The 15,620-nt window shown below is 43.5% G+C and overlaps 1 protein-coding gene across 2 annotated transcripts in view; it reads left to right on the forward strand.

Annotated features, from left to right (window-relative positions):
* Window positions 1–2,518: 2,518 nt before the first annotated feature.
* The window catches only part of ppl (periplakin), a 67,067-nt gene continuing 53,965 nt past the window's right edge, over window positions 2,519–15,620 (forward strand). For both annotated transcript variants that reach the window (XM_055651771.1, XM_055651772.1), the window contains exon 1: window positions 2,519–2,715. In XM_055651771.1, coding sequence (XP_055507746.1) covers window positions 2,678–2,715 — 38 coding nt within the window. In that variant the 5' untranslated portion in view covers window positions 2,519–2,677. The remainder of the gene's footprint in view (window positions 2,716–15,620) is intronic.

Genomic DNA, 15,620 nt, shown 5'->3' on the forward strand with positions numbered 1-15,620 from the left:
ATATCTTTATTGTTATTTCCTGAGTGCTCACATACCCAGAGGAAACAAAAAAACGTTGCTCAACCAGTGTCCGTTCAGTGTGCAGTACAAATTGCTCCATCAACCGCTCCATGCGGGATAAACGGTCACCTTTGCTGCTCTCGGACAGCGCGTCCTCCTGGCCGGACTCGTCCGAGTCTATCGGCCGGACCGACTTCTGCTTCGCCTTGCGTCCAACCCGCTGCGTTGGTTCGAGCTGAGCAGCTTGCGGAGCTGGGCTCAGCTCAGCAGTGTTTGAGTCGGTGACTGTGGACCGCAGGGAATGCGGTCCCGGTGCCGTCGGTCGCCCCCCCCACTGCCGGAACCTTCCTGGTCCACCACAGTCGTACGGGACGTGACCTTCAATACTTTCCTTCCGTTGTCCATGTTCGCTGAAACACAGAACACAGCAAGGATTAGAAATAAAAGACCTCAGAATAAGATTAACTTACCTGCAGGTCCCGTGTTAAACTCACGTGACTCCGAAGTAAAATAGAACACAAAATGCTGGAGTAACTCAGTGGGTCAGGCAAGATCTGTGGAGGGAATGGATAGAAGATGTTTCGGGTTGGGACCTTTCTTCAGACTGATTGTAATGTAGGTATGTTGCAAAGCCTACCTGAAGCGTCGCTGAAAATCTGTCCCAGCCCGTGTGCGCGATTTTGGCGCCATTTAGAGGGGGCGGGTTTAAAACGCGATTTTCCCTAGGCTGTTCAAATCGAGGTTTTTCAGCCTAGTTAATTATTAACGAAAAATCGCTGGAAGATTCCGTAGCTGGAGCTATTTTTAGTTTTAAAGGCTTTCTTTACTTGTTATAGTAGGTTAAAAATTAACCTCTAAACCCCCGACCGCCGACAACGGATCGGATCTCATACAGGGGAAAAGGGAAGGTAGACTCTTTATTTTTACGTTAAAAAGGGCTTCTTAAAATCCCTTTATACAAAGTTTAATGTTGCGAGTAGCTAATTTGGGCCCCATTATATCCCGCAGTATTTTTCTGGGCCTTTGAGGGCACAAATCTAGCGCAATGTGAACGTTCTAAACCAGCACGTTCCACAGGATCCCACTAGAAAGCGGATTTAAATGGACTTTAATTTACAGCTATTGAACACTAAATTACTTCCATTTGGCCTATAAATTAATGTAAATGAGATTTAAAAATCATGTTTTATTGTGAATTATTTGTGAATATTATTTGGACACAGGCTATTTAAAAATGTTAATCATTTATTAAGAAATGGATAGATGTTTAAATCTAGTAATTGAAGTTTGAAATTAGCTACACTTGGGTAACTAACTAATTATATGTTTTAATTTCAGGTCATCCAAGTAAGATTATTTTATATTTGTTTCGGAATGCTTCAATCTATGATAACTGAAAATTTCATTCAGTTCTCTTAATTTTTAAGAAATGTATAGGCTTTTGACTGTCCACGATCACAGCTTTTTTGTTATGTCCATAGAAAATCAATAGGGAACAAGATGCTTATTTCCGAGTATGAAAATGGCCATAACTTTTTTAATACTTGAGAAATGAAAGTGAATTAGGTGTCAAATTAAACTTCTTTTTGTGCTTTATCTGATGGGATAAATTGCAGACTTGATTTTTAAAATCTCAACATTTTGTAACATTGCTATGTAATGGGGATGAGAAAGAAGGAAAACCATTAAATCAAGTGCATACTAGGCGGCTGTTTCACCAAACACTTGCCTTCGGTCTGCCAATGCCTGCTGTATTTCCCGGTTGCTAACCATTGAATCAACATTTCAGGCCAAACAGAAGTGTCTTCAACCTGACAATTTACTGGATAATAATTCTATCTCTATAAGCAAACTAAGTGTAAGCTTAAAACAAGTTAAAGTCATTTCTTGGAGACACAAAGAACCGCAGATGCAGGTTTACAAAAATGCTGGAGTAACTCAGTGGGTCAGGCAGCATCTCTGGAGGACATGGATGTGACTTTTGAGGACATACGCAATCTGGAGGAACAGCTTGGCAACGGGGAAGCAGGAGCGGCGGCGATGGGACGAGCGGCCGCTGTGGTGGACGGGGCCGAGTCTGTCTGTCTGTCTCCGGGGGCGGGGCGGGTTGCGGGGGGCGGGTTGCTGGGCAACAGGGGAAGCAGCGAGATGAAGTGGTCGATGAGGTGGGCGGGGCCGAGTCTGTCTGTCTCCCGGGGGCGGGGCTGGGGCGGGTTGCTGGGCAACAGTGGAAGCAGCGGGATGAAGTGGTCGACGAAGTGGGCGGGGCCGAGGGCCTCTTCGATCACAAGGGGCGGGGCCAGGGGAGGGTTGCTGGGCAACAGGGGAAGCAGCGGGGTGAAGTGGTCGATGAGGTGGGCGGGGCCGAGGGCCTCTTCGATCACAAGGGGCGGGGCTGGGAGCAGGTTGCTGGGCAACGGGAGAAGCAGGAGCGGCGGCGATGGGACGAGCGGCCGGTGAGGTGGGTGCGGCCCGGGCCTGGACCTGTCACCACCCGGGGGCGGATTTGGGGAGGAGGCGCGGTTAGGCGAGGGCGCGGATCGCTCACCTGGCGCACTGTCTGTTGTGCTCCAAACACAGCAGCACCGCTCTCCCACAGCTCTCCCAAACAACCTGCGACCTTACTGCCGAGGATCAGGATTTACCGCCGTGAAATCGGCTTCCAGGAATTGTCAAGATGTTTAAAAAGAAATCCAAACCCACAACTCCCACCAAGTAAGTGATTCACTATTTATTTGCACCAATGCATTTTTTTAATTGCTTTATACAGTACATGATCACGTCTTTGTACTATTGCGGGTTGTAAACTTTTACCAAGTTGCCAACAGAAGATGTTATTAATTCAACACCTGGACTCCTTTGAGGCCGATCATACGTGCCAGATCCTGAACTTAAAAGTATCGAGTTGCCGTAGGAAGGAACTGCAGATCCTGGTTTACACCGAAGATAGACACAAAATGCTGGAGTAACTCAGCGGAATAACCCACCGGAGTAACCCACCTATTCCTTCTCTCCAGAGATGCTGCCTGTTTCGTTGAGTTACTTCAGCATTTTGTGTCTACCAGTTGGTGGATCAAGCTTCTTTCCATATTCTACCCTTGAGTCGCTACAATGATGAACTGAGGTTATCGAACAAGCCACGGTTCGGCTGATCAGTTCCCACCTGGGGATTCAAATCGGGCTTGATTAAAACCAAAGATAGCTCCTCTAGTATCTTTGACTAAAACTCAAATAAGGTTCACCTTTATTTCAAATGTTACACATTAACTTGGTTCTGCATGCAACTTGCCTGGTCGAAATATTGTTTTCAGAACATCCTTTTAAACTCGAAAGGGTGTGGCCACGTTGATAATTTTAATGTGTAAGTAGGAACTGCAGATGCTGGTTTAAACCGAAGATAGACCCAAACAGCTGGAGTAGCTCAACGGGACAGGCAGCATCGCTGGAGAGAAGGAATGGGCGACGATTCAGGTCGCGACCCGTCTTCAGACTGCTGTTACTGACCAAAGATCTTATAGCTCTTATAGCTCCGCTATAAGATCTTTGTTACTGACTACTGACCCGAAACAGCCTGGCTACTGATCTGAAACGTCACCCATTCTTTCTCTCCAGAGATGCTGCCTGCCCCGTGCAATTACTCCAGCTTTTTGTGTCTATTTTTGATCATTTTAATAGTCCGATTGAATTAAGATTAAATAACAGACAAAGCTGTGTGCTTTAGATTACATTATACCAACTTTACTGTAATAACCCCCCCCCCCCCCCCCCCCCTATTAATGGTTATCGGGCAACCCCTGGATTTGGAAGGAGGGGACATGTCGATCCGAGGTTTTAATTGGGATATTTTAACTTCAAATCCCAGCGCACACACACAGATTGACCCAAGATTGCTGACTGACCTGTAGTCGTATTATTGCAGGTTGACTCCACCGCTAAGTTACTCTAGCATTTTGTTTCTACCTTTGCTTTAAACCAGCATCTGCAGTTCCCTCCTACACAAAATAGTATTGAGATTTGTTTCTCGAATCAATCTGCACTGACAGACCAATATCCTTGTGGGCAGATCACAGGGAATCAACTCGCATTCCACACTGCAGAAGCTGAAACTAAAGGGGCTGCTCGGTTTACAAGTAATAGATTTAATAGATAAATCCTGATCGTGGTAATTTTGACCCCACCTATTCCAGGCAAAGATACTAGAGCTCTAGTATCTTTGATTCCAGGTATGACCTGTCTTTGAGCATCCCCATCACAATTAGTGTGAGGTCATGTGGTTGGACAAAGCAATTTATATTCAGAGTAGATGACCTGAACTGGCTAACCTTAAAAAAATGTATCCCTTGGATGAACAGTTAAAGTTAAAGTGTACCTGCTGGGTGAACTAATCTTTCAGTAAACAATTAGGAAAAGGGCAAGAAATATGTACATTGATAATTAAAAAAAAAAACTAAATGCATTGCTTGTCTGTTGGTATCAGAAATGTTTGTGTACCCTGTTTTACTCGGAGTTCTTTGTTGCTTTTCCAGTTCCAATCTTTTATCTGTGTTTATCTGTGAATGCAAATGTTCAACCATTGGTGGTCGTGCCTTCAGCTACTGAAGCCTCAAGCTCTGGAATTTGCTTCCTAAATGTTTCTGCCTCCCTTCCTTTCGTCAAGCTGCTCCCAAGAGTTAACTTTTTGAGTCACCACCCCTCCCCTTTTGGTCCCTGGCCCAAACATCTTCCTCTGTGAAAACACCTGCGATGTGCCTTTGGATTTCTTGCTGCGTCAAGGCTGTTATCAGAACTATCTAAATGCCATGAACACCGATTACTGCTGTGGGGTGATTGAGCTGCTGCCTCACAGTGTCAGAGACCCAGGTTTGATTCTTATCACAATGGCTGTCTGTGCAAAGTTTGCATGTTTGCCTTGTGACCACGTGGGTTTCCTCCCATATCCCAAAGACATGCAGGTTGAAAGTTATTTGGCCTCTGCAAAATTGCTCTAATGTATAGGGATGGATGCAGAAGTGGGATAACAACGCCAGTGTGAATGGGTGATTGATGGTCGGCATGGATTCAGTGGGCCAAAGCGTGTTCCCATGCTGTATCTTTCAATCAAGTTTAATCAGACCACTTTCACAATTTTCTAATTTTATTTTCATCATTAATGAAAATGTTTTAGCTTTGAGAGGACCCATCTCTTCATTCTTGAGAGTAGAAATATTGGTTGGTCTGTGATAATAATAATAATAATAAATAATAATAATTTTATTTATAGAGCACTTTAAAAACAAACATAGCTGCAACAAAGTGCTGTACATCACTAATCATTGACAAAAAAGTTAATACACACCAAAAATAACAATCAAAAGAAATAGTAGGAAAAGACATGTAAAATAAAGAAACATCAAAAAAAACACCACAAACAGAAGTAAAGTCTCAGGCATGGTCAAAAGCCAGGGAATACAAATGCGTTTTAACACTGGATTTGAAGATGGACAGTGAGGGGGCCTGTCTGATGTGCAGCGGCAGGGTGTTCCAGAGTGCCGGAGCAGCAACAGAGAAGGCTCTATCCCCTCTGAGCCTCCGACTAGACCTCGGTACCTCCAGGAGCAGCTGACCAGCTAAAGTATATGTGAAGCACAGAAACTTGTGAAATAGTAATGGGGATATTTTACTTAACATCACAATAATTATTATAAATGTGGATAATCTTGTCTCCTGGTTTTATAAACTTGCAAAGTTAATTTCATTGGAAAATATGTAAATGCTGAGGGCTATTTGAATTAAACACCTGAGAACAGGTATATTAAGAGTGTTAAATAAATGCAAGGTGTTACTCAATGGAAGAAGATTGAAAGACAATCAACATGGGAATGTGGAAGATAACTTGTATCTTGGCATTTTACTCGATTTTCTTTTTGAGGATCTTGCACAACAAATTGAAGTATAGAATTATATCCATCTGGATTTCAGGATAAGCATGACAGTACAGTTTAGTTTTTTGTCAGGTGTACAGAGGTACAACAGTGAAACACTTTCTGTTTCGTACTATCCAGTCAGCGGAACGACAATACATGATTACAATTGAGCTGTCTACAGCGTATTGTTGAAGATTCATTGACTACCAAATAAATTACTTAATGTAATGCTGAACTGATGACTGACATACTGAAAGTGGCATTCTGGACACCTCCCAATAGCACGGTATCTGTTATCATTTTTTAAATGACTTGGGAGGCTGGAATATTGCTTGCAAGATCTAAATTTGTGGAAGGTTCTAAACTCGCCAAACATATTACCAAGTATGCTGTGATTCAAAAGGCTTTAATAGAGTGCATTCAGTACAGTTTGATACCACATTAGAATATGGTGCATATGCACAGTAACATGCTTGGACTAAAAGAGAAAGAAAAAGATCAGCTTTTGCTTGATCAATTGACAAAATCATAATTTAGTGATTGCAAGGAACTATTGTAAAATGTGGAATATTTGTTAATCTCAGTAAATTTATATGCTGATACACTTTTCCAGTATTCTAAAATGTAATTATGTAAAGGCTAATGTGAACTGAAAAATTCTATTACATTGATGTTTTGAGGGTTGCATTCTGTGGCAAAACCTGTTCCAGTCCCCAAAAATGGAAAAAAAAGGAACTGCAGGTGCTAGAATCTTACACAAAACACAAAGTGCTGGAGTAACTCAGCGGGTGTGTGGATGGAATGGGCGGATGATGTTACCCTTCTTGGTTGAGACCCTTCTACATCTGTCCATTTCTTACATAGATGTTGCCTGACCTGTTGAATTCCTCCAGCACTTTGTTTTTTCCCTGAAAATGGAAGATGTAAATGGAATACAAAGCCTGTAAACATGAAATGTATAGGAATGTTACCAGGCGTCACCATTTTTGTAAAGCTTTGCAGGTTAGACAACATTCTAGTTGCATGCCTCAGGCACTGAAACTGGTGCCAAACCTTTCCCCAAAACCAAAACCCATGCAAACTTGGTCTTTCCACTCCTATTGTGCTATGAAATGCAGCAGCAAACCACACCCTTAATTTGATAGGCAATCTGTACCTTGTGTACAAATCTTTTTCTCTAAAAATTGTGACAGTGTTAAGATTTCATATTTTAACATGAGCAAAGGGCTTCAAAAGAACCAAATTGTAAGGAAAGTCAACATTGCAGCAATTATTTAACAACATAGTAATGAGTGGTAGACTATACTCTTATTAGCATTTAAAGAATTTAGCTTTATCATTAACTGGAATCGACAATGGTCAAATTCCATTGTTCTGACTATTCTGCTTCTGACTAATAGCAAGGTAAATTGAATCTTTGGCTGCTTTGCACAGAACCTGGAGTGCCGCAAGGCTTGGTGCTGGGGCCGCAACTATTTACAATATATATTAATGATTAGATGATGTGATCAAAAGCAACACTAGCAAATTTGCAGATGACACAAAGCTGGATGGCAGTGTGAATTGGGAAGAGGATGCTAGTAGGAGGTTGCAGGGTGACTTGGGCAGGTTGAGTGAGTGGGCAGATGTATGGCAGATGCAGTATAGTGTAGATAAATGTGAGGTTATTCACTTTGGCGGCAAGAACAAGGAGGCAGGTTATTATTTCAATGGGGTCAGATTAGGAAAAAGGTAAGTGCAATAAGACCTGGATGTCCTTGTACACCAGTCACTGAAAGTAAACATGCTGGTCCAGCAGGCAGTGAAGAAAGCTGATGGCATGTTGGCCTTCATAACGAGAGGTTTTGAGTATAGGACTAAAGAGGTCCTTCTGCAGTTGTACAGGGCCATGGTGAGACCACATCTGGAGTATTGTACGCAGTTTTGGTCTCCTAATTTGAGGAAGGACATCCTTGCTATTGAGGCAGTGCAGTGTAGGTTCACAAGGTTAATCCCTGGGATGGCGGGACTGTCATATGAGGAAAGATTGGAAAGAGTGGGCTTGTATTCACTGGAATTTGGAAGGATGAGAGGGAATCTTATAGAAACGAATAAAATTTAAAAAGGTCTTTAATACTGAGATGAGAAAAAACATTTTCACCCAGACAGTTGTGAATTTGTGGAATTTCTGCCACAGGCAGTAGAGGCCAATTCACTGGATGAATTTAAAAGAGAGATAGATGGAGCTCTAGGGGCTAGCGGAATCAAGGGATATGGGGAGAAGGCAGGCATGGGTTCCCGATTGTGGATGATCAGCAAAGATCACAGTGCAGGCAAAAAGGGCTGCTGACATCTAGAGCAGCGGACGCAATAGATGAGGTTGGAAGAGATGCAGGTAAACCTCTGTCGCACCTGGAACGATTGCTTGGGTCCTTGAACGGAGTCGAGGGGGGAGGTAAAGGGACAAGTGTTGCATCTCTTGCGGTTGCAACCCTAATGTCAGCAGATCTATATAATAGACCACATTTATTTAGTGGCAAAACCAAGCTGACCTCCCAAAATATCCGTGAATCTCTGTAATGGGTCTTCCATGGCCAGATCATTAAAGGAATTGGAGGAACAGCACCTCATATTCCGTTTGGGGAGTCTGCACCCCGGGGGCAAACAAATTCTAAAATTTTTGTTACCTTCTGTCTCCTCCCCTTCCTCAGGCCCCCTTTCTCTATCCCCCAGCCTTCGGGCTAGTCCCTAAGTCCCCACCCACCCCGCCCCCCGATCAGTTAAAAGGTTTCGGCCCGAAACGTTGCCTATACTAATGCTGCTGCACCCGTAGTTTCCATTTTTTGTGTATTCATTCTCCAGCTTGCAGTTCCCTCTTAAACAACAGATACATTTAAATGTTTTGACATACCAAAGGTATCCATAAATTCATGCTTGGGTGATCTTATTATTGAATTCATGGAAAGCCAATGCAGTCACTGATGAGATTACTTTAGATGGGAATAGAATATAAGGCATTTCCTTTATCATTAAAAATGTCCCATCTTTGACAAGAGTTTCTCTCAATACAGTGCAATGTTGTTGATAGCACAACATGTTTATTGGAGGGGAACAGATTGACCCATCACAGCTTGTAACTTCATGCCCATTCTGAAGATTTGCGTGATCTAGCCTGAGAGCCCAGAGCAAGACCGGGAATGCAGCTCTTGTCAGAGATGCCTCTCCCTCACTCTCCTTTCCCCTACCCTCAGTTACTCCCTCCGTCCATAACCCCTCTCCCCTCCCTACTACCCTCCTCTCCCTCACCTCCCCTATCCCATCCCCACTCTCCCTCCCTCACCTTCCCCACTGCCCTCCTCTCCCTATATCGCCCACTCCCGAACTTCCCCCCTTCTCTCCCTCTATCCCCCCCCTCCTTGTTTGTTTGTATGCGTGCGTGCGTGGATGTGATATCCCAAAACCCCGCCGAAATGGTACATGATAGCACTACAATTTTTGGCTCGCCTTACTCACTATTGTCTTGGGATGCAAATGAAACGAGTTTTATTCACATTGTTGTTATATTTTACGTTATTGACATTTAAAACTTAATAATAACTAAAAACAGCATCCCCACTTGTCGGCATGTGTGGGGCTGAGGGGCCTCCCCCAACTGCGCAGGCACGGCTGACAAGTGGGGGCACTGTTTTAAGTTATTTTAAGTTTTAAATGTCAATAACTTGTAAAATATAACAACAATACGAACAAAACTTGTTTCATTTGCATCCCAAGACAATAGTGAGTAAGGTGAGCCAAAAATTGTAGTGCTATCACATCCTCACGCTATCACGCACTCATACAAACAAACAAGATGAGAATTTTAGTAATATAACTGACCTTAAGTTGAAAGAAGGTAGACAAAAATGCTGGAGAAATTCAGCGGGTGAGGCAGCATCTATGGAGAGAAGGAAATAGGCATTGTTTCGGGTCGAGACCCTTCTTCAGAAGCTGAAAGAAAATCTTTCAACCTGAAAAATAAAAAAATAAACTACAGATGCTAAGAATCTGACATATACAGAAAATGTTGGAAAATAAAACTTACCAGGTCAGACATCATCAATGGAGAAACTGAGTTACTGTTTCTTGTCAATGATCTTTCATTAGAACTGGAAGGTCTTCATCAGTTTTGATGAAGAGGCTTTGACCTGAAACAATATCTTTGCTTCTCTTTCAGATTATGCCTAATTGGCTGAGGGCTCTGGCATTTTTTGTTTATAGAAATTCTCAGTCTATATGATTCCTTAATCCTTTGTAATGTCAATAATGCACATTGCATGACTGAAACACTATAATACCTCTTCCAAGTCATTCCAGGTGGAGGCCGGTTCTCTGGATACTTTAAAGAGAGCGCTAGACAGGGCTCTTAAAGATAGTGGAGTCTGGGGATATGGGGAGAAGGCAGGAACGGGGTACTGATTGGGGATGATCAGCCATGATCACATTGAATGGCGGTGCTGGCTCGAAGGGCCAAATGGCCTACTCTTGCACCTATTATCTATTGTCCATGGCACTCTAGAAATTGCACTGAACTTTTCCTGGTATGAGTTCTTTTTGTGCTGATGAACATCAAATGATGTTGCTGACAGTGAATTGTTCTTTATGGTATTAGAGTCGTACAACATGAAAACCAACATTGGCCCAACTCATCCAAGCTGTCACATCTGAACTACTCCCATTTTTCTGCATCTCATATTCCTAAATCTTTCCTATCCGTGCATCTGTCCGAGTGTCTTTTAACTATTGACATTGCACCTGCCACCACTACATCCTCTGGCAGCTCATTCTATATATTCACCATCTTCGGGTTCCTATTAAATCTTTTCTCTCTCACCTTAAACCTATGGCCTCTGGTTCTTGATTCCCCTATCCTGGATAAAAGACTGTGAGTTCATGCTATCAATTCCTCTCATGATTTTATACACTATAAGATCACCCATGGCCTCCTGCGCTCCAAAGGAATCAAGTCCTAGTTTACTCTCTCTCTCACCCGGTAGCCGCTCACCCTATACTTTGACTGTCCCTTGCTCTCCAAATAATTCAGGCTCATCCCACCTCTAACCACTGGATGCTGGACACCTTCCGTTCTCTAAACCTCAAGGATCCCGAGCCTTATCACTGCCTTGCTGGATTACCATGAGCTATTCCTGCATAACATTCAATATTAACATAAATGTCCTCCTCCCTGAATACAGTTAAATAAAGACAGATTTTCTTTAACCAAAAGTGTCATCCTCTTTCATACGCTGGAGGCGGGCTGGTTCAGAAGCTGAGCAAATTTACCCTGACTAGCATAACTAGAATTTGTAGACAACTTGCTTTGTACTCTGTGGCCATCAGGACTTTACCTTCAAGCCTTTATTCAAAGAGTCGCCTCCAGAAAGAAACAGTGTGGAAAATCTAAAAAAAAAATATCTGTAATAATTAATCTTGAACCTGCATAAGCATTTCAGATGAAGGGTCCCGACTCGGAACATCTACGGTCGATTTCCCTCCACAAATGCTGCCTGGCCCATTAAGTTTCTCCAACAATTTGTTTTTGCTCCAGATTCCAGCATCTACAGTCTCTTGAGTCTCCAAGGAAACTTGCTATGCTTGAAAGTCATCTCAACCTAGTTATTGTTGACATATTTTGTTGCCCTGATCAGCCATGTAAATTAACAGTTCAAAGGAAGCCAACTTGCTGATGTTGTGTGCATAAAGAGGTAAAATTAGGCCTTTCCCATATTCCAACTCTTGATCTGCAGCTTATTAGGGCAGTCTTTCATGTTCATACAGTTACTTTTTAAATGACTTGAATATTTCTGTCTTTGCCATCCGTTCCCGCAGTGCTTGCCAGATGCCATTACCGTTTTTTTTCTCATTTCCCCTCTAATCCTTCTACCAATTACCTTAAGTCCAATACCTTTACTTTTCGATGTTTCTGCTAGGTCTTTGCAGGCCTCCTGTAATTTTACGTTCCTCGCTCAGATTCTGCCGTGGTCTTGGTTGCGTCAAAGACATCAATCCCGGCTTATTCAATTACTCACCATTAAACCTCCCCGACCTTGTGTAACATCTCTTGAAACCTAGCTTCTACTGCCATCTTCTCACAGCATTGTGACTGCACATTGGACTCTCGATGTGGTCTAGCTAGTTTATTATACTGTTTTAGCATGATGTATCCCTGACTGCTGGGTCAAAATCAATTGAGGTTGCAGCAGTGAACTTGCTTAAACATGTTCCTTACAATTGCTGGGAGCCTCTGAGCAGGAGTTACACTGGCAAAGCCTGGCAGGGCGGCTGGGTACTACTCGCAACTCCTGGTGTGATATGGTATGACATGGTATGGTACTTTACTTGTCACATGTTCTCAGGTACAGAGAAAATTATTTTATAGACAGTTTTGTACATGTATCACTATACATAAGCCCTTAGATACATATTGGATAAGCATCTCAGATACAGTACAAGCATATGTTCCTGCTCTTCGTGAGTCTGGCACAGGTTGGTCACAGTGGTTATGAGGAAGGGCAGCTCTGGAGGATCAGCTGGTGGCTGTGACAAATCTGCAGCTCAGCCAGCCCCAATTGATGCAGGGATGCCTGTGTGGGTGGTGCCCACAGTCACTGTGAAAGGCAGTAGGGTGTAGTAAAATAAATAGTGCCTAGTAATGGCCATTGTATGGTCATACATGCACAGAAACTCTGGAACTGTTGGAATTTACCAGTACAATCTAGGCGGATTCGTATTTGTAGGTTAGGCGAATATTTAGTTTAGGTGAATAATATTTGTAGGCCCCGCCCAAGACTAGCAGGTTCTGCAGAGGCTACATGACATACTTCAGTACTCATAGATTGATGATCTGTGGAGTAGCTTTATCACAGGCATATGCACACAGCTTATGCAACCCTGGAGCTAAGTCAGTTATGGCTGCTGCTTTTGCACTAGTAACCAGGAAGGTAGAGATGCAAGAGACTGCAAACGCTGGAATCTGGAGCAAAAAAACTAACTGCTGGAAGAACTCAGCAGACCAGACAGCATCCATGGTAGGCATTGGACAGACGTTTCATGCCAGGACCCTCCTTCAGACTGATCAAGAAGATGAAGCAGGAAGATAGTTACTCTGCTGCCCCTGCTCTTTAAAGCTGAGCTGACAGCACTTATTTATCGAACAGGCATTGTATCTATTGCCTTGATTCACTGGACATTTCAAGCCTAGATGTAATGATGAAATCAGTCCTAAAGGGGCTGCCCGCTGTGGCCACCTAATCTGCGAGTTTAGAAGAGTTTGCCCTCGACTCAAACTCGCAGCATGGTCGACACGTGGTCCTAGGTGGTCACTGAAACTCTCCTTCATGCTGGAGGGAAGTTCCCGAATACACGCGGCCTCAGCTAGGTTGCAGAAAATTTGGTCGGCATGGTTCTTTTTAACTCTTAGTGCAGTGGAGTGGGGTTGCTATATAGAAACAGGCAGTTGAGGACAGCTGTAGGCAATCTCCTTCACTGACCGGGCATTTTGATTGGCTCATTGGAGTTTTCAGGACCAAGGAAAACCGACCGGTATATAAAATGCCCGCTAAACTCTATTAAATGTTGTCTGACTTCTTAAAAGTGTCCTCTCCTTCTCATCCCCTATCTCCCCTTTTCTCCCCACCTCTCCACGCTCTCTAAAAGACTTACCGTGATGTACCAGCCGTCTTTTACCTTCCTCTTCATCGTGGGTGTGAATTTCAGACAGCGCTCCCCAGCTTTCCCTGGCCCCCGCCTTTGCGATGTGTTTGTGTGTGTGTGTGTGTGTGGTCGGTAAATCCAGCTCGTGGTTTCAACGCTGATGATCGATCCAGCTTGAAGTTTTCCAGGCGAGTGTCCTCGAGCTTGAAGGCCGAAGACACTCTTCTTAACTCGCAGATTAGGTTGCCGCAGTGGGACAGCCCCTTAATTCTTACTGTGCAGGTGAAAAAGAGAGTTTCAAGTCATGTCACTTGTCAGTTTGGATTTTTTCATAATAATTGTGTAATTGCCTCAAAGTACAGAATGGAGTTTACTAAAGTTTTTTTTTTAAAACTCCTTCACCTGTTGCTGGAGAATTTGACACCTTTGCTCCTCAAATAAACATGATTCCACCTACCAGTATCTGTTTTCTCTGATTAATTTTATAATTCTGGCCTTTTCGAAGGGAGGAGTTGGGTTGATAACTACGCCAGAAATTCTCTGGGTGTGCCTTGCACACCACATTAAAATTGGGTGTTGAGACCAGTCTAACTAAATTGTTTAACTCATTGAGAACTAGAATTTCAAGTATGCACTAAATTGATCCTTTAATAACAGGGATTGAAACACTGCTGGCTATTTTTTTTAATATCAAAAATAAACTTTATTCAGAATTTTTTTTATAACAAAAGCAATAACTGTAAAAATTATTCATACAGAGATAAATTCAATAGCATCATAGTCAGTAATGTTTGCCCTATCTTTGAACCAAACACCTTTGCCATTCTAAGGTAGACACAAAATGCTGGAGTAACTCTGGGACAGGCAGCATCTCTGGAGAGAAAGAATGGATGATGTTTCGGGTCAAGGCCCTTCTTCAGACCCGAAACGTCACCCATTCCTTCTCTCCAGAGATGCTGCCTGCCCTGCTGAGTTACTCCAGGATTTTGTGTCTACCTTCGATTTAAACCAGCATCTGCAGTTCTTCCCTATATTCTTGTGGCACACGTTGGCCAGTTTGACCAATAGAAGCACAGATTAGAGTGAAATGATGCCACGCAGCTAGTGAGAGCTTACTGCTAAACCTCTATTGTTCTGATAAATAGTGAAGGGCACAACAAATGGCATTAAGCAATAATAATCACCCAAACGTACCTCTGTCAGACAGCAATTTATGCAAATTGTCCATCACACGTCCGTGAACACATGAAGAAGAAAATCATTGCTTGTGATGTGCTTTGAGCTGATCTGTGAACAATGTGAAAAGTTGACTCTCAGTTATCTCGGGGTAAAAGAGGAGAATGCCTGCATGGGTCGTTCAAGGGAGCCTGGTATACCTAGCATAGCAACAGCTATTCAAGGTGACTGTGTGCACTACCCACATTGATCAGTTTGGGTGGTGCACAATCAGATGATCAATCAAAGGTAATCAATCAGATCAGTTTATAGTCTGTGCACCTGGACAAAAGAGCAGCAGGCACCAGCTTCTTCTCTAGACCTGTTCTCCCTCTGCAACCATGGTGACCACCAGTGCCAGGCCCATGTGGAGGATGTGGGCAGCACCTGGCTCCTCGCCAGGCTTTGAGGCTTTGCCTGGGGAACACCTGCTCAGAAATGCCTAAAATCCTAGGGACAGGTCCAACACTGGAGCAGCTTTGGGGGAGGTGGTCGGGCAGCTGCTGAGGACGGTGAGGCTTTCTCCTGTCCACACCGCCCCAGTGGGCTGGGTGGTTTCCTGCAGTAGCTCGTTACTGGAGTTAACGTCCCATCTGAATTAGCCACAGGCGCAGTTGGTTCATCCGGTGCGGCCCCCAACACCAACAACCACCTGAACCCCAACATTACCTGCGCACGAGGTGTTCCCATGCCCAAAATCAGCTTCTTCAACATGAAGGGATGTTCCAAACCATGACTATTGCAGGCAACCAGTGCACACACGGAGCTCAACAGATTAGGACCTGGAAACCCAGGTGTCCTCTCCCTTGAACCCTGTTATTCACAAACTGTGAA

The sequence above is a fragment of the Leucoraja erinacea genome, chromosome 20 (genome assembly GCF_028641065.1).
Source record: "Leucoraja erinacea ecotype New England chromosome 20, Leri_hhj_1, whole genome shotgun sequence".
Lineage (NCBI taxonomy): Eukaryota > Metazoa > Chordata > Chondrichthyes > Rajiformes > Rajidae > Leucoraja > Leucoraja erinaceus.